This window comes from Grampus griseus (genome assembly GCF_964374135.1).
Source record: "Grampus griseus genome assembly, chromosome: 11".
Classification (NCBI taxonomy): domain Eukaryota; kingdom Metazoa; phylum Chordata; class Mammalia; order Artiodactyla; family Delphinidae; genus Grampus; species Grampus griseus.
In genome coordinates, this window is record NC_139005.1 from 16789344 (window position 1) to 16807626 (window position 18283).

The 18283-nt window shown below is 37.8% G+C and overlaps 1 protein-coding gene across 1 annotated transcript in view; it reads right to left on the minus strand.

The window, feature by feature from the left end:
• Positions 1-18283, minus strand: part of GYS2 (glycogen synthase 2) — a 60519-nt gene that overhangs the window by 27538 nt on the left and 14698 nt on the right. Inside the window, exons 3-5 of the mRNA XM_082665852.1 lie at positions 17775-17966; positions 15146-15328; positions 10062-10206 (exon numbers count right to left, since the gene is read on the minus strand). Coding sequence (XP_082521978.1) covers positions 10062-10206; positions 15146-15328; positions 17775-17966 — 520 coding nt within the window. The remainder of the gene's footprint in view (positions 1-10061; positions 10207-15145; positions 15329-17774; positions 17967-18283) is intronic.

Below are 18283 nucleotides of genomic sequence, written 5' to 3' on the forward strand. Positions count from 1 at the left end.
TATATATGTACCACATCTCCTTTATCCATTCGTCTGTCAATGGGCATTTAGGTTGCTTTCATGACCTGGCTATTGTAAATAGTGCTGCAATGAACATTGGGGTGCATGTGTCTTTTTGAATTATGGTTTTCTCTGGGTATATGCCCAGTAGTGGGATTGCTGGGTCATATGGTAATTCTATTTTTCGTTTTCTTAAGGAACCTCCATACTGTTCTCCATAGTGGCTGTATCAAGTTACATTCCTACCAACAGTGCAAGAGGGTTCCCTTTTCTCCACACCCTCTCCAGCATTTGTTGTTTGTAGATTTTCTGATGATGCCCATTTGGACTGGTACGAGGTGATACCTTATTGTAGTTTTGATTTGCATTTCTCTAATGATTAGTGACGTTGAGCAGCTTTTCATGTGCTTCTTGGCCATCTGTATGTCTTCTTTGGAGAAAAGTCTATTTACATCTTCTGCCCATTTTTGGATTAGGTTGTTTGTTTTTTTAATATTGAGCTGCATGAGCTGTTTATATATTCTGGAGATTAATCTTTTGTCCGTTGATTTGTTTGCAAATATTTTCTCCCATTCTGAAGATTGTCTTTTCATCTTGTTTGTAGTTTCCTTTGCTTTGCAAAAGTTTTTGAGTTTCATTAGGTCTTATTTGTTTATTTTTGTTTTTATTTCCATTACTCTAGGAGGTGGATCAAAAAAGATCTTGCTGTGATTTATGTCAAAGAATGATCTTCCTATGTTTTCCTCTAAGAGTTTTATAGTGTCCAGTCTTACATTTAGGTCTCTAATCCATTTTGAGTTTATTTTTGTGTTTGGTGTTAGGGAGTGTTCCAATTTCATTCTTTTACATGTAGCTATCCAGTTTTCCCAGCACCACTTATTGAAGAGACTGTCTTTTCTCCATTGTATATCCTTGCAACCTTTGTCATAGATTAGTTGACCATAGGTGTGTGGGTTATCTCTGGGCCTTCTATCTTGTTCCATTGATCTATATTTCTGTTTTTGTGCCAGTACCATATTGTCTTGATTACCGTAGCTTTGTAATATAGTCTTAAGCCAGGGAGTCTGATTCCTCCAGCTCCGTTTTTTTCCTTCAAGACTGCTTTGGCTATTCAGGGTCTTTTGTGTCTCCATACAAATTTTAAGATTTTTTGTTCTACTTCTGTAAAAAAATGCCTTTGCTAATTTGATAGGATTGCATTGAATCTGTAGATTGCTTTGGGTAGTAGAGTCATTTTCACAATGTTGATTCTTCCAATCCAAGAACATGGTATGTCTCTCCATCTGTTTGTATCATCTTTAATTTCTTTCATCAGTGTCTTATAGTTTTCTGCATAAAGGTCTTTTGTCTCCCTAGGTAGGTTTATTCCTAGGTATTTTATTCTTTTTGTTGCAATGGTAAATGGTAGTGTTTCCTTAATTTCTCTTTCAGATTTTTCATCATTAGTGTATAGGAATGCAAGAGGTTTCTGTGCATTAATTTTGTATCCTGCATCTTTACCAAATTCATTGATTAGCTCTAGTAGTTTTCTGGTAGCATCTTTAGGATTCTCTATGTATAGTATCATGACATCTGCAAAGAGCAACAGTTTTACTTCTTCTTTTCCAATTTGTATTCCTTTTATTTCTTTTTCTTCTCTGATTGCCGTGGCTAGGACTTCCAAAACTAGGTTGAATAATAGTAGAGAGAATGGACATCCTTGTCTTGTTCCTGGTCTTAGAGGAAATGCTTTCAGTTTTTCACCATTGAGAATGATGTTTGCTGTGGGTTTGTCATATATGACCTTTATTATGTTGAGGTAGGTTCCCTCTATGCCCACTTTCTGGAGAGTTTTTATCATAAATGGGTGTTGAATTTTGTCAAAAGCTTTTTCTGCATCTACTGAGATGGTCATATGGTTTTTATTCTTCAATTTGTTAATATGGTTTATCACATTGATTGATTAGCGTATATTGAAGAATCCTTCCATCCCTGGGATAAATCCCACTTGATCATGGTGTATGAATCTTTTAATGTTTTGTTGGATTCTGTTTGCTAGTATTTTGTTGAGGATGTTTGCATCTATATTCATGAGTGATGTTGGTCTGCAATTTTCTTTTTTTGTAGTATCTTTGTCTGGTTTTGGTATCAGGGTGATGGTGACCTCATAGAATGGGTTTGGGAGTGGTCCTTCCTCTGCAATTTTTTGCAGGAGTTTGAGAAGTGTGGGTGTTAGCTCTTCTCTAAATGTTTGATAGAATCCACTTGTGAAGCCATCTGGTCTTGGACTTTTGTTTGTTGGAAGATTTTTAATCACAGTTCCAATTTCATTACTTGTGATTGGTCTGTTCATATTTTATATTTCTTCCTGGTTCAGTCTTGGAAGGTTATACCTTTCTAAGAATTTGTCCATTTCTTCCAGGTTGTCCAATTTATTGGCATAGAGTTTCTTGTAGTAGTCTCTTAGGATGCTGTGTATTTCTGAGGTGTCTGTTGTAACTTCTCCTTTTTCATTTCTAATGTTATTGATATGAGTCCTCTCCCTCTTTTTCTTGATGAATCTGGCTAATGATTTATCAATTTTGTTTATCTTCTCAAAGAACCAGCTTTTTGTTTTATTGATCTTTGCTCTTGTTTTTTTGTTTCTATTTCATTTATTCTGCTCTGATCTTTATGATTTCTTTCCTTCTGATAACTTTGGGTTTTGTTTTTTCTTCTTTCTCTAGTTCCTTTAGGTGTAAGGTTAGATTGTTTATTTGAGATTTTTCTTGTTTCTTGAGGTAGGCTTGTATACCTATAAACTTCCCTCTTAGAACTGCTTTTGCTACATCCCGTAGGTTTTGGATGATTGTGTTTTCATTGTCATTTGTCTCTAGGTATGTTTTGATTTCCTCTTTGATTTCTTCAGTGATTTCTTGGTTATTTAGTAAGGTACTGTTTAGCCTCCATGTGTTTCTGTTTTTTACGTTTTTTTCCCTGTAATTGACTTCTAATCTCATAACATTGTGGTCAGAAAAGACGCTTGATATGATTTCAGTTTTTCTTAAATTTAATGAGGCTTGATTTGTGACCCAAGATGTGATCTATCCTGGAGAATGTTCTGTTCACACTTGAGAAGAAAGTGTAATCTGCTGTTTTTGGATGGAATGTCCTATAAATATCAATTAAATCTATCTGGTCTATTGTTTCATTTAAAGCTTGTGTTTCCTTATTAATTTTCTGTTTGGATGATTTGTCCATTGGTGAAAGTGAGGTGTTAAAGCCCCCCACTATTATTGTGTTACTGTCGATTTCCTCTTTTATAGCTGTTAGCAGCTGCCTTATGTATTGAGGTGCTCCTATGTTGGGTGCATATATATTTATAATTGTTATATCTTCTTCTTGGATTGATCCCTTGATCATTATGTAGTGTCCTTCCTTGTCTCTTGTAACATTCTTTATTTTAAAGTCTATTTTATCTGATATGGGAATTGCTACTCCAGCTTTCTTTTGATTTCCATTTGCATGGACTATCTTTTTCCATCCCCTCACTTTCAGTCTAGGTCTGAACTGGTCTCTTGTAGACAGCATATATATGGGTCTTGTTTTTGTATCCATTCAGCCAGTCTACGTCTTTTGGTTGGAGCATTTAATCCATTCATGTTTAAGGTAATTATCGATATGTATGTTCCTATGACCATTTTCTTAATTGTTTTGTGTTTGTTTTTGTAGGTCCTTTTCTTCTCTTGTGTTTCCCACTTAGAGAAGTTCCTTTAGCATTTGTTGTAGAGCTGGTTTGGTGGTGCTGAATTCTCTTAGCTTTTGCTTGTCTGTAAAGCTTTTGATTTCTCCATCGAATCTGAATGAAATCCTTGCTGGGTAGGGTAATCTTGGTTGTAAGTTCTTCCCTTTCATCACTTTAAGTATATCTTCTCACCCAAATTCTGAATTTATTGTTTTTTTAAAAAAAATACAAAACAAAACAGAATAAATTCAGAATTTGGGTGGACAAAAAGTCTCTTACCACATGGATGCCTTTGAAATAAGGAAAATGAAAAGAAATTTGATATTCTTAATTACATATAACTAATCCAGCTCCCTGGATCCTCTCTTTTTTCTCTAGGTAGTAAAGCAACTGAGTAAAAATAGGATTTTGTAAATGAAAAACATTGTAGAAACTGAAGAACAACTGTATTGTGGAAACCAGAACTACTCTAGTCTAAAATCTCTTGCTTGGACTCACAGATGTAGAGAACAAATTAGTGTTTACCAGTGGGGAGGTGGGAGGGCAATATAGGGGTGGATGATTGGGAGGTACAAACTCTTGGGTGTAAGAGAGGCTCAAGGATGTGTTATACAATATGAGGAATATAGCTAATATTTTGTAATAACTGTAAGTGGAAAGTAACCTTTAAAATTATATAAATTTTTTAAAAATATTAAAAAAATAAAAATAAATAAAATATCTTGCTTGGTTTTTGGAGCAGGCAAAATATTAGATTGCAAGCAACTTATCTTGGCTATGCACAGAGCTCACAGAATTGTTGTAACAGTCCAAGAAAGTAACTTCTTATTTCATTCCTTTTTTGCCCTCTTGGGTATATAGGCATCTCCTGTATAGATGAAGCCTTGAGTCTTATCTGTTGTTCCCTTAAATTTTACCTAATCAAAGAGGACTTCTCAGCTTTCCTGGTGGCGCAGTGGTTGAGAATCTGCCTGCCGATGCAGGGGACATGGGTTCGTGCCCCGGTCTGGGAAGATCCCACATGCCGCGGAGCGGCTGGGCCCGTGAGCCATGGCCGCTGAGCCTGTGCGTCCGGAGCCTGTGCTCCACAACGGAGGAGGCCACAACAGTGAGAGGCCCGCATACCGCAAAAAATAAAAATAAATAAATAAAAGAGGACTTCTCTGAAACGCTACATAAAGAAAAAATCAAAAACAAAACATGCCCACCACCTCCACCTCCACTCCCTATTCCCTTACCTGATTTACTTTTCTCCACGGCATTTATTAACCCAAACATATCATGCATTTTGATAATCTGGTCCATTGCCTGTCTCCTCCCTTCAGAATGTAAGCTCTATGAAGGTAGGTACGTGCGTTTATCCACTTACCCTTTCCTATTGCTTGAAGCAGTGTTTAATAATTAATTGTTGGATGAATGAATAATTTCCATATTACTTTATTGAAATGTTGCTCCATACTTAGAATTTTGGGAAATAGAATCGCCATCAGTTTGAAAGTCTAATTGTTCAGGAATTCTGAACCAAGGGTGAGTTATGATTCCTTGGGCATCTAAAATAGTACTATGGAAACAACAAGGTCCTACTGCACGGCACAGGGAACTATAGTCAATATTCTGTGATAAAACATAATGGAAAAGAATATGAAAAAGAAAGTATATATATATAACTGAATCACTTGGATATACAGCAGAAATTAACACAACATTGTAAATCAACTATACTTCAATAAACTAAATTAAAAAAAATAACAGGTCTGGCTGGACAGCATCCAGATGGCAGCACTTACAAGCTGTTTGGCTTTGGAATAGTCACTTGACCTCTCTGTGCCTTGGGTTCCTCATCCATAGCAAGGAGGGTTAATAATAGTTCTTATCTCATTAGTCTACTGTGATGATGAAATGAGATTATTCATGTGAACAAAATACTAGAATGGGGCCTGACACATGACAAGCATTCAATAAATATTATTTATCATGGAAAAATAAAAATAAAAAATAAAATAGTATTATTGGCTACCAGTCGTTGACAGCACAAAAACAAAACAAAACAAGAAAAAACAACAACAACAAAACCCCTAAAGAGCTTGCCACCAAAAAGGAATTGAATGCTGCCTCGGTGTCTTACTTAGAGTGCATATGTTGTCATCACAGTACCGTATCCTGTTTTATCATCAGGTTTTAGTACTGGCACAGCATGTACACCTCACTACAGATGTGTAGCTAGTTTAAGGAGTATTTGCTCATACTTTTATTCCAATTTTTTTCCTTAGGAAGGGCTCAGGTCTTAGTTCTAAGCTGGAAGTATATTGCAGCAATGATTAAATCCAAAAGAGCTGACACTGATGCTTCTTCGTACTTTTTTAATTTCTGAGAGATCACCATGGGAAGTCTGTTTCTTGTTGCAAGTTTATTCTACTTGTTTGAGGGTTACTGGGACTCCTTTCCAAGGGGATTTTGGATCATTCTTTGCTTTGATAAGTGGAAGTGACTTTGAGAGAAGCAATTCAGAATATAGCTTTCAGTGATATCACGTATGCGATGACTCACTATAATCATGAAGAAGGAATATGATTCTAACAACCTTGGCCAAGGGCCACCTGAAAAAGTGCTTATTATATCATAACTGAAAACTCCATACCCGCCTTGTCCATATGGTATTATACAGATGCACTGTCAAAATATTCTTCAGGATTTTGAGCCATTTTACTGAATGTTCTGAATGCAGTAGACACTCCTGGGATTCATTGTCTTGTGAATAATTCACATCATCACACATCACATAAGGGGACTGCTAGAAATTCCCTAAACTCCATATAATAGATTTTGAGAGTCATACCAGTTCAAGATGAATATTCTTGCAAAACACCCTCTCTGCAGCCTGGCATCTATACACTGGGTTGGGGTATAAAGCTGTGCTTAGTGTGTTTGAAAAAAGTCTGCAGGAGCTTTGGACCCCAATGACCTTTCTGGCAAAATGGCATGAAATCACTCACTGGCTAGAGTATTTTGTTTGGTTGACATTACAATGTCAAATTTAGTTCATTTATATGACACCTCTTTAAGATGACATCACAAACCCTACATATTCTAAGAAATATCCAAATTGTGAAGTTCGGGCAGATGGTAGAGTTCTACAACAAAATCAAAAAATTCTTACAGGGACATTGATTCTCTTTGTAAAATTTACATCTCTGAACAAAATCAGATGGTTTTGAATAGAACTGTGCCTTCGAGTTTTTCACAAATCCAAACCACCAAACATTAGGTGAAAGGAGGACAATGAGTGATTTTATAGTAAATGTGGGAATACATGACCTGCCGGATGTATTGGCATTCTTCAACTGGAGATAATTCGTTTGGGAGTTTTTTGCTTCAACACAGAATAAAAACTTTTCAATATATAATCCATTAGGGCAATCTTTTTTTTTTTTTTTTTTTTTTTGGCGGTACGCAGGCCTCTCACTGTTGTGGCCTCTCCCGCTGCGGAACACAGACTCCGGATGCGCAGGCTCAGCGGCTATGGCTCACGGGCCCAGCTGCTCTGCGGCCCATGGGATCTTCCCAGGCCGGGGCACCAACCCGTGTCCCCTGCATCGGCAGGCGGACTCTCAACCACTGAGCCACCAGGGAAGCCCGAGGGCAATCATTTTGATGTACATTATTCTCAAGTTTCAAAGCAGATATATTCAATTGCATATTTGTAATTAGTAAATTTATAATGTTGCCCTCTCTCCAATATTTTTAAAAAATCATCTTTTCAACATCAGATGTTACTTTTAATGGAATTTATGGTCAAAGTATAATAATGGGGCTTCCCTGGTGGCGCAGTGGTTGAGAGTCCGCCTGCCGATGCAGGGGACACAGGTTCGTGCCCCAGTCCAGGAAGATCCCACATGCCGCGGAGCAGCTGGGCCCATGAGCCATGCGCGTCCGGAGCCTGTGCTCTGCAACGGGAGAGGCCACAACAGTGAGAGGCCCGAGTACCGCAAAAAAAAAAAAAAAGTATAATAATGCAGTAATAAATAAGGCTTTGCCAATTGGCATATGATAATATTATTAAAAATATCTGGCCCTATATAAGCTTTTGATCCAGCCAACATTTCCCTCTTGCTCTGGAGCTACACCCACACCTTTTAGCTGTGGTTATACTTTTAACTGGGGAAGACTTCAAGGAAAAAGAAAAAATACAAAGTAATGATGTGCTATATGATGCTTTTTCTCAGAATGCTCTTGGGAAAAGTTTTGTGCTTAATAATCCATTGGAAGTCTGTGGACCTTCTTGAACCACAAAGCATCAGGGATCTCACAATTTCTATCAGAGCCACCACGTGATCATTTTACTAGTCAGAAATGGAGTAGCTTATGGGGTTTATAGTTCTAGTAGAACCTCCAAGTGAAGTTAGCAGAAGAAGAGATGAGAGCTTGGGAAAAGTCTGATCCATACAAAATAATAATCGTTGTCATTTTCTGAACCTTTACAATGAACCAGGCACTGATCTGCATTCTTCCCGTGTAGTAACTTATTTAATCATTGCAACAATTCTAGATAAGAGATAGTATTATCATCTCCATTATGCAATTAGGGCAAAGAGAGCTTAAGCAACTTTCACAGTGTCGTACAGCTAGTGACATATATTCAACACAAAGTCATTTTTGATACTGAATTCAGGCAGTTCGGCAACAAGTCCACAGTTTTCACCCCTATCCTACAGCAATCTCCTTAAGAAAACAGGAAGTTAAGAAAATAGTATGTAGAGAAAGCAGGATCCAGAATCTGATCACGGAGAATGTCTGCTTTTAAAAGATGGAAGATAGAAGAGGAACTATGAGAGACACTAGAAAAGAATCATATTTGAGAAAACTTAGAATATGTAATGTCATGAAAAGTAAGGGATGATAGAGGTATCTGCCACCTTTAACTTCTAAAGAATGTCAAGGAACATAAAGAAAATTACAGAATTCTGAACTTGGTGACTTTTGAAAAAGCAATTTTAGACCAAGTGTTGGAGGTTGGAAATTAGAGTTGAAGGGGCTGTGAGTAAGTGGAAGAACTATGGATTATTTTTCTAAAATATTTAACAAAAGGAGGGAGGATGGGATTGTATAGACATCTGACAGAGTAGTGGCTTCAAGAGAAACTTTTATTTTAGAATAGGAAAAAATAAAGCATTTTCGTAAGCACAGAAAAGGATACTGAAGATAGGGGAAAAAAGGAATCCAAGAAACAAGTGAGCATATTGATGTAGCAAACTCCTGTAAGAGACATGAGAGTGAGAACCCAAGTGAATCCAAGAGAACCCTTGGAAAGAAAAAAGAATAGCATAGGGTCTTGAGGCTGTCACTACTCAAATTACTTGGATTCTTCTTTTTTAATTATCTAGCGCTTTGAAATGCTTTCTCTGATATTCAACTGGTATCTGAAAGAAAGACAACTAGAGACAAGACCACAGCAATCAAGCAAGGAGGATGTATTAATTAGGACTGTTTGGTTGCAAGTAACAGAAACCTATTAACACTAAGTATAATAAGGAGGGATTTATTAATAAGATGCTGGAGTGTCTCATAGCAAAGACTTAGCTGGGCCTCAGGAATTAGTTTAAACCATGGTCTAAATCACTGTGGAAAGTATAGAGTTCTCTCTCTCTCAAACTGTTTCTGCTTCTTATTGTACTTCACTGTAGTTTAACTTTCTTTGCATCTCATGCAACATAATGGGAAAATGGGCACTGCTAACAGCTTCCAAGGTGACATTTCTGTTATACAAGAGTGCATTCAAACAGACTCATTTGTTTAGACTCCTTCTTATGAGAGCATTCTGATTGGTCCAGCTTATGTCAGATGTCTACCTCTGGACCAATCAGCTGTGGTCAGATGACAGTGTCATGTTTTAGGAACATGCCTCTTGGCATTGCAACCTCTGGATGGGTCTGGGGATAGTTCCCAGAAAAACTTACAAGAAAATCTTGGGAGAAGTAAAACAACAGGTTTCTACTAAACAGGACCAATAAGGCGATGTTCTAGGATGTAGGACTAGGGTAGTATCACTCACATTTCTGATATTTTCTGGACTTTCATTTTCTTAAAATAGAAAAATCAACTCAGCTTGCTTACGCACAGGAAGTCATTATGACAACCCAGTTCAGAACTAGGTCATTTTAAGCATAGACTATACGACAAGCACAGATTGTACACTAGTATGTTCCAGATATAGCTTAGTGTTCAACAAAGCTACTGAAAATATGTGTAAAGATTTGAGTGGTAATAGTGAATGCAATTTTTCCTCTTATTATTATTTTACGCATTTTTGTTTCAAACAAAATTCTCATAGGTCGGTGACAAACTCAGGGATAATAATTACCAGGCTTTCTCTTCAGCATGTGTTCTGCCTCTATTGCTGTTATTTCAGAAACAGTGGTGAATACATGAGCACAATGGACTGAGGCACGCTCCATGCAATACCGGTGATAAATCTGCCTTTCCCCAGCCTCTTTGTCTATGTTAAACTGTGAACACAAAACAAAACACACACACATACACATTTGCTTACACCGATTCTTCTACACAAGCAAAACAAAATCACATATTTCTCATATTGTTTTTCTTCAAGGCTGTGTGAAATTTTATGACCACAAAAGAAATAATGATAAATTTCTGTTAAACCCATTACTAAAGCACATAGCTACTTAATGCTTACAAAAAGTGCTGTTTAGTTCATCTGTGCTTCTAAACTGTCATTTAACCCCCTATGTAAATGATATTTCCCCTTTGCTATAATCATAGCGAATTCTTGATTTTTTTGGCATTTTAATTAACCTTTTACTTATTTTATAAATGTTGAGCTAATTCCTTTCCCCAAGGTCTTTATCATATTTTTTCCATAAGCAATGAAACAAAGCTGACATTCAACTTGATACTGAAAGTAAGGATAAGTATTATCCTTCCTATTCACTAAAGGAAAGAAACCTGACAAAGAGAAAAGACAAATGCTTTTCCATGCTACATAACTCCCAACACCGTGAAACTTCAAGGAGTGTACAGTTACTTTAATTAGATGGTGTGTTAGATTGTGTAATCATCCATTATTCTGGGCATCTTAACTTTAAAAAAAAAAAGCCAAACTCCCAACAGTTACTTAACACAGTTAGCAACCGTTGCGGGCTTTTGCCATTTTGCTTAGTTACTGAATGTTATGTCTCTATAGCTGCATATGAAACTAGCAGTGTCTAAGACAAAAAAGTATATAAAGTTTCTGGCATTGTATTAGTGAGGTGCTTTTTGTAATAAAGATTATTAGAAGCTGAAGTCTATGTATCAGACCCTTCTAAGAGCGATATCGTATTTAATCCTCATAAACCAGAGACACATTTTTTGTCTTCATCTTACGTAGGGGGAAATTGAAACTTTTAGGGGTTAAGAAACTGGCCCAAGGTCACATTCCTATTAAGTATCTTAGCAGAGCCCTAAATTGATCCCAAATCAGTTTGACTCCACACCTGGGCTCCTGCCTGCTTTTGTATCAAGTAGATTCCAGCTCAATCAACATGGCAATCCCAGTAACGACTGCACCATGTAGAGGAACGTACTAAAAGAGTCTCATTACATGATTCTAGAGACTGCAACAGGGACATACCTAGAGCATTCTTTCTTGACTGTAATATTTGCAACCATCTCTCTGAAAATGTCTGAATCAAGGCTCTATATGGCATGCTTAGATCAGCTCTGTATGGCTGGTCTCATTCATTCAACCAAATCTCTCATTCAGCCTACATTTGTTTAGTAATTTACATACTTTTGTTGCTTTCAAAGAGCTTATGAATGAGAAAGCAGGTAAAAGTTGGGCAGAAATGAGTAAGTGTCTGAGTAAGGTGCAGGATCAGAGAGGGTCTGATTCATCCTGGCTGAGGAGAGAGAAAAGTATGTCATATTTATGCAATTGTTCATATTGTCAATATCACCTCTAGAATGTACGATTTTCAAGGGCAAGGAACATGACTTATTAATCTTTGTATTTCTAAGTTGATTAGATAAATAAAATGACATTTGGACTGAGGCATGAAAGTTTAATTTGGGGAAAGGTTATTTTGGACTGAGAAATTTAGTTGCCCCAAAGAACAAATATATAAAGTCAAACTGTATGTGCAGAAAATAGCAAGACATCTGATGTGACTATAGCATTGGGTGTAGAATGTAGGACACGTAATAGAGAAACATCCTGGTAATAGGACCAGATCCCAGAAGTCCCTGAAGACAAGGCTAGAAATTCAGCCTTTGGACTGAATACAATGGCAAGCACTGAAAGGGCTCAGCTAGAGGTATGGTAAAGACATAGTCTGTGTTTGAGAAAAATAACTCTGGAATGAAATGTTTCCTATTTCATTAAGTTTGGGGGAAATTAAATGAGTTAACACATATCAAATGTTTAGAAAAGTGTCTGGCATATGGAAAGGGCTTGATAATTTCAGCTATTGTTATTATTTAGTAGTAGTGTTGTTGTTATTGTAGAGAATAGTAAGATTTCACATAGGGGTAGCACTTAACATTTGAATACTATTTAGAGGTGAGAAGATAGGATTCCTAAATGAGGAAACCAAGTATGCAAAAATACAGGGAGAGGATAGCAGAGGCCTTGCGATTCCCTATAATTGAACTTGACCAGCTCAACACTTGGTCAGAGGAAAGAGTTAAAATCCACCAAACAATTGTCTATGGCTTTCTTCACCATTTTCTAATCCCAAACAGCCCTGTCCTCACTTTCCCATCTAGGAAATCCCATTGCTATCAAGAAAAGAGAGGCCTAAACATAAGAAAACTAATGCCCATCCCCTTTTTATTTAAAGCATTAGGTATCTAGTCATTATCATGACTAGATGAGGAGACGATTGACCAATGGCAGGACCGATAAGAATGAATTTTGAAACATCTTCATGGAGAGTCTCAGAAAATTCATAGGCTGGCTGAAAATAGTTGCAATGCTATTTTAACTAATACATTTAAGCCAAAACATAAACAAACATCAAGGTCCTTATGAATCGGCTATTAACCAGAAATGTTTTCAGTTAATGTCTTTGAGTAGAATAGTTCTAATCTTTCTGCTTTTATCAAAGTTAAATGCTTTTATCCTTGTTCTCATTTTCCCCCAATGTCTACTTGCCTGAGTCAGAGCTCACTGAAACTGACTGGATCCTGTACCAAAGACTAATTTATGACTCATTTCTTATGTTGAACTTTTAAAAACTTTTCATATATATAATTTGGTGTTTTGCTGTTTCACTGAATTTCTAAACCTACTGTGAGCATTGGAAGGTCTGCTGTAGAAATTGATATGGGGGCCTTTCCTGTGAATAATGATTATGAGTTTTTAACTTAAAACCTAGTTCTTAATTACTTGTTATTGATTTACTAGTCACTCTGCTGAGCAGGACTTTTTACCTGAGAGATGGGCTAGGGTCTGGCTAAGCTTCCATATTTCAACAAGTGAGGGGGTTAAGCTAGGGAGATATATACTCATATTTGAAAACAGTGTGATATAAACACTGACCTTTTACTGAACAGATACAGTTATAATATATAACTATATATTATAATAGTTTTGTTCCTTAAAAACGATTAATAAAATCTGATGAATATTATTAGTTGTTTTCAGTAATTGTTTATCCAATGCTCTTAAGTATTCTCCTGTGAAATATTTGATATGCCTCTGTAATATTTTCTCTTTCACAAAAATCAAAGTCCGCTCTTCTCCAGGAAATATGGTGGTTGAGTTTATCACAGATCGCTGGTTTGCCCTCATTAGTCTACCATTAGGAAATCTCCCTGATCTCCTGACTTTTTGAATTCCTTGGTGACTTTATTTTAAATATACATCTAATGTTTACAAATTGACCTTCAGGTTTAGCTGACCTTTTTATAGGCAAGCTCTCCTTAGGACCATTCATTGCTTTGCAAATGTTAAAGTTTGTCTGAAAGAACTTTCCTGTGCTCAAAATGTCTCTGAGATGATAGTATAATTTTCTGCCCTCATTACCTGAGTAATATTATTCATATGTTACAAACACACACAAACATACACACACTCACACAAGCATGCATTCTGTTTCATAGAATTCTAGAGATTTTTTAAACTGGGGGAGTCTTTAGAAATCAACTTTCCAACTTCCTAATGTTCCTGATAGTGGAACAGAACCCTAAAATACTAAATTGACTTAATTGGCAACATAGATACCAAATCTGCAAAACTCCTGGCTTTATGTTACTCAGATGCTTGATCACTATTACTGACAGGATGATGTGAGAAACATACTTTTATTAACCTGATTGAACTGATGGAAAATAGAAGAAGTCAAAACTGAATGACTTTGGGTCATAGAATAAGGCAGTCTTCTAAGATAGGCAAACCCAACTGTTTAGTCAGCAAGGATCCACATCCCTGTTTTTTCTTTTCTTCAGAGATGTATTTCTTACTCGTAGATCTTTTCATTCATCTTTTTTTCATTATCTTGTACTAATTTCATCTTAATACTCTCCGAATTTATTTTGTTTCATTTATTCTTTTATTTTCATTTAAGAAATTTTTTTTAAAATTAATTTATTTTTGGCTGTGCTGGGTCTTCGTTGCTGCGCACGGGCTTTCTCTAGTTGCGGCAAGCGGGGGCTACTCTTCGTTGCGGTGTGCGGGCTTCTCATTGCGGTGGCTTCTCTTGTTGCGGAGCACGGGCTCTAGGCCAGCGGGCTTCAGTAGTTGTATCACGCAGGCTCAGTAGTTGTGGCTCGCGGGCTCTAAAGCGCAGGCTCAGTAGTTGTGGTGCACGGACTTAGTTGCTCCGCGGCATGTGGGATTTTCCCGGACCAGGGCGCGAACCCGTATCCCCTGCATTGGCAGGTGGATTCTTAACCACGGTGCCACCAGGGAAGCCCCACATCCCTGTCTTTGATAACTCTGTTTTACTAGACCCCCACAAAGCTCCACCTATAACTCACTGCAGAGTCACAGCAGAAATCTGACCTTTGCTCACTTGAAGGATGGAGGAAGTAAGGCTCATAGAACAAGTTGATGGCTAGATTCCCTGCCATGCACCTGCCACTCAGATCTGTGTGTGGATCCAGAGTCCTCACAGCATTTCCCAAGCTTCAGAGTAGACAGCAGCCCGACCTCACATCCTCAGTGTCTGACTCCCACCAGATGCCTTTGGACCTTGGGTCTATTGCTCCAAAGTGGACAGCCATCTGGCCTCTCCCTGCTACACTCTACTGCACTCTGAACAAAGTTAAACTATATGAGCTCTCAGTCACTCAGGGGAGGCTTTGTCATGAATACTGATTGGTTGAAAGGGCATTTCTGCCATCTGGATGACAGATGAAAGACGAAGGTCAATATTTCCCATCCTTCAGCTTCAAGGATCAGAAAGAAAGGTGATGAGGGGGGAAGGTGGAAGGACTAATTACCTTATCGAGGTGGTTGTAGAAATCGATGTTTGCTGCACAGAGATACCTCCCAAGCAGTGTGGCGTGAGTGGTAAAGACTGTAGCAATCGGAAGTTTCCGAGCTCGAGAAAGAATCAGTCCAGTCCCAGCCTGCCATTCATGGAATTGGACAATGACGTGTTTCCCATCGGCATGATCTGTCACCTACACCGGAAAAGAAGCTTTTAGAAAAGTTGGTGGTGTAGTTGGATCTTGCTCGTGGCCCACAGCATAAGGAACGTGATCATGCCTGTAAATTTTAGCACAATTTAAAGGGATCTAAAGACAAAGCAGGCAGATTTAGCAAATATAACGGTTTTATAGAATTTAGCTGCATGTTCATAAAGCCCATATATGTTTATGGCATAATCCTCTCTTTCAATATGGATCAAATTTATTTTTGTATCCACAGAGGGGACTCCTGAATAAATGCACAGTAGGCACTCAATAACTATTCATTAAATGGATGAATGGATAATAGCAATATTATCCTTGAAGGTTCACTGAGCTGCTGAATTAGTTGGGACCACCCACTTACAAGCTTCTATTTAATAAACAATAAATGACTTCATGTTTTAAGTCAGTCTTATTTGGACTTTCTGTTCCTTGAAGCCAAAAACATTTTAAATGATATACTATTATTTTAAGAATTTGGAACTAGGGAAAGAGATTAATAACTTGCTTAGAATCAAATAGAAATTTAATAACACACTGAGGACCCAGGTCTAATTCCAGGTCTCATTCTAACACTAGTCAGGGCACCAGTTTCTTAACCTAAAAGTTACTTTGTTTCACTAAAAATATAGCTACCATATGATCCAGCAATCCCACTCCTGGGCATATATCCAGAGAAAACCATAATTCGAAAAGATACACGCACCCCAATGTTCATTGCAGCACTATTTACAGTAGCCAAGGAATGGAAGCAACCTAAACATCCATCGACAGAGGAATGGATAAAGAAGATGTGGTATACATATACAATGGAATAATACTCAGCTATAAAAAAGAATGAAATATTTCCATTTGCAGCAACATGGATTGACCTAGAGAATATCATACTAAGTGAAGTAAGTCAAAGAGAGAAAGACAAATATTATATGATATCACTTATAGGTGGAATATGGAAAATAATACAAATGAATTTATTTCCAAAACAGAAACAGACTCACAGACATAGAAAACAAAGTTATGGTTACCAAAGGGTTGGAAGGAGGGATAAATTAGGAATATGGAATTAACAGATACACACTACCATATATAAAATAGATAAACAATAAGGATTTACTGTGTAGCACAGGGAACTATATTAGCATCTTATAATAACCTATAATGGAAAAAAATATATATATATATATAACTGAATCACTTCGCTGTACACCTAAAACTAACACAATATTTAAATCAACTGCACTTCAATAGAAAATGTTACTTTGTTTCACCCTTACAAAAAATTAATATTTACATTCCACTCCCCTTAATGACTGTTTCCCTAGTGGGGGAGTAGCATCGATAATGAAAAACACCTGTGTTCAAGGAGCCTGCCCAGAGAATTGGGAAGTCTGGAGAGTTAACCTAAGACAGCGGTTCTCATACCTAGGGTACATCAGAATCACCTGGAAGGCTTGACATGCACAGATGTGTGGCATGTGTGGGTGCTCGTGGAGGCTGGCCTCAGCCCTGGGGCAGTTGGCAGAGGAAGAGTTGGTTTCAGCAACTGATGCTAAGCCTGCATCTATCTGTCATTAGGCCAGATCCTGTCAGCAGCCTCACTCTTCTCCTACGGTGTCACCAAGACAAAGCAATAGGACCACTCCTTCACTTCCCCTTCACCTCAAAGCAGCCCTTGATGGCTGTTGGAGTTAATTCATCAGAAAGAAGTTATACTGGTCAGGGGGACACACTCCCAACATAGAGTTCTGTGATTTGTCCTTCGACCACAGTCCCACTTTTCTAGGGATGCTCTTCATTCTCCGATTTTTAAGTGAGGCATAACCATCTTGAGGTAATGAAAGGAAGAGGAAGAAATCCTACTGCTATCCTTTCAGGAATTGAGTACAGGCTTGGCTCATTCAACAAGGACTGATTTCCAACGCTTTTGGTTTTTTTTTTTACATCTATGGACTATTTCACTGCTGTAGACTCCTTAGCAATTTCTGAGACCACTTCAGCCTTTAGCAAATGATTAAAAGATCTAAGAGCCATTGAAGTCGCACAAGCACTCACACATAAACAAAATCAAAGATTTCAGGCCATTTTCTACTCCCATGACGCTAGAAATCAAGTACATAGTGCATGATGTATACTGTTTTTTCTTGCATATATGTTGAATATTATCTATGTAACAGGGAATATAATTGGGTGTTTTATCCACACCATTCTAGTTGAACCTGACATGAGGTAAATACGAATAAGCATTATCATCACCCTGTTCCAACAGCTGGTATTTAGTTACGGGAAGGCTGAATGCTTTCTCAGATTCCTTTGAAATGTTTTAGGACAATTAATAATGGCATCCTCTCAAAATGGGCTTAAAGTTTAGAGGATCGTTGCTGGCCGTGGAGAGCAACTGGGCTTCTCCTCTGTTGTACGACTCTACAGTAAACAGTACCTCTTTCAAGAACCAGGCAGTTAGCGATCCAAATATCAGCATATCGTTGGCTTCCTGGTCGTGATAAGGGATACCAACATTGCATGCTTCCCAGAGGTCACCTTTCCACGCGTCCAGGTTCCGAGCCGAATAGCTTATGTCAAAGAGCACCACGTAAGGACTCCCTTCTATCAGCCACCTTCCAAAGTGCACCTGCCATGAAAGAACACACAGCCAGGGAGTAATACTAGGCAATGCAAGGGAGAACAATGCATTTGGGTTTAGAAGCTATAAACTGTATTTAGAACTCAAAAGCAGATTACACAAGCCATATAGGAAACCATAGTGATAACAGAGCATCTGATGTTTGAGCCCGAAGAGGGAATGGGCCAGCATCCATTCATCTAGAATCTCCAAGTTCCTGCACTTCATTAAATTTGGTTATTTTAAAATGAAGTATTTAGATCATGTCATCTCTGTTCTTCTGTCCTTCATTATCCTCCTGTGACCTTGAGCCCATGGTTTTAGGA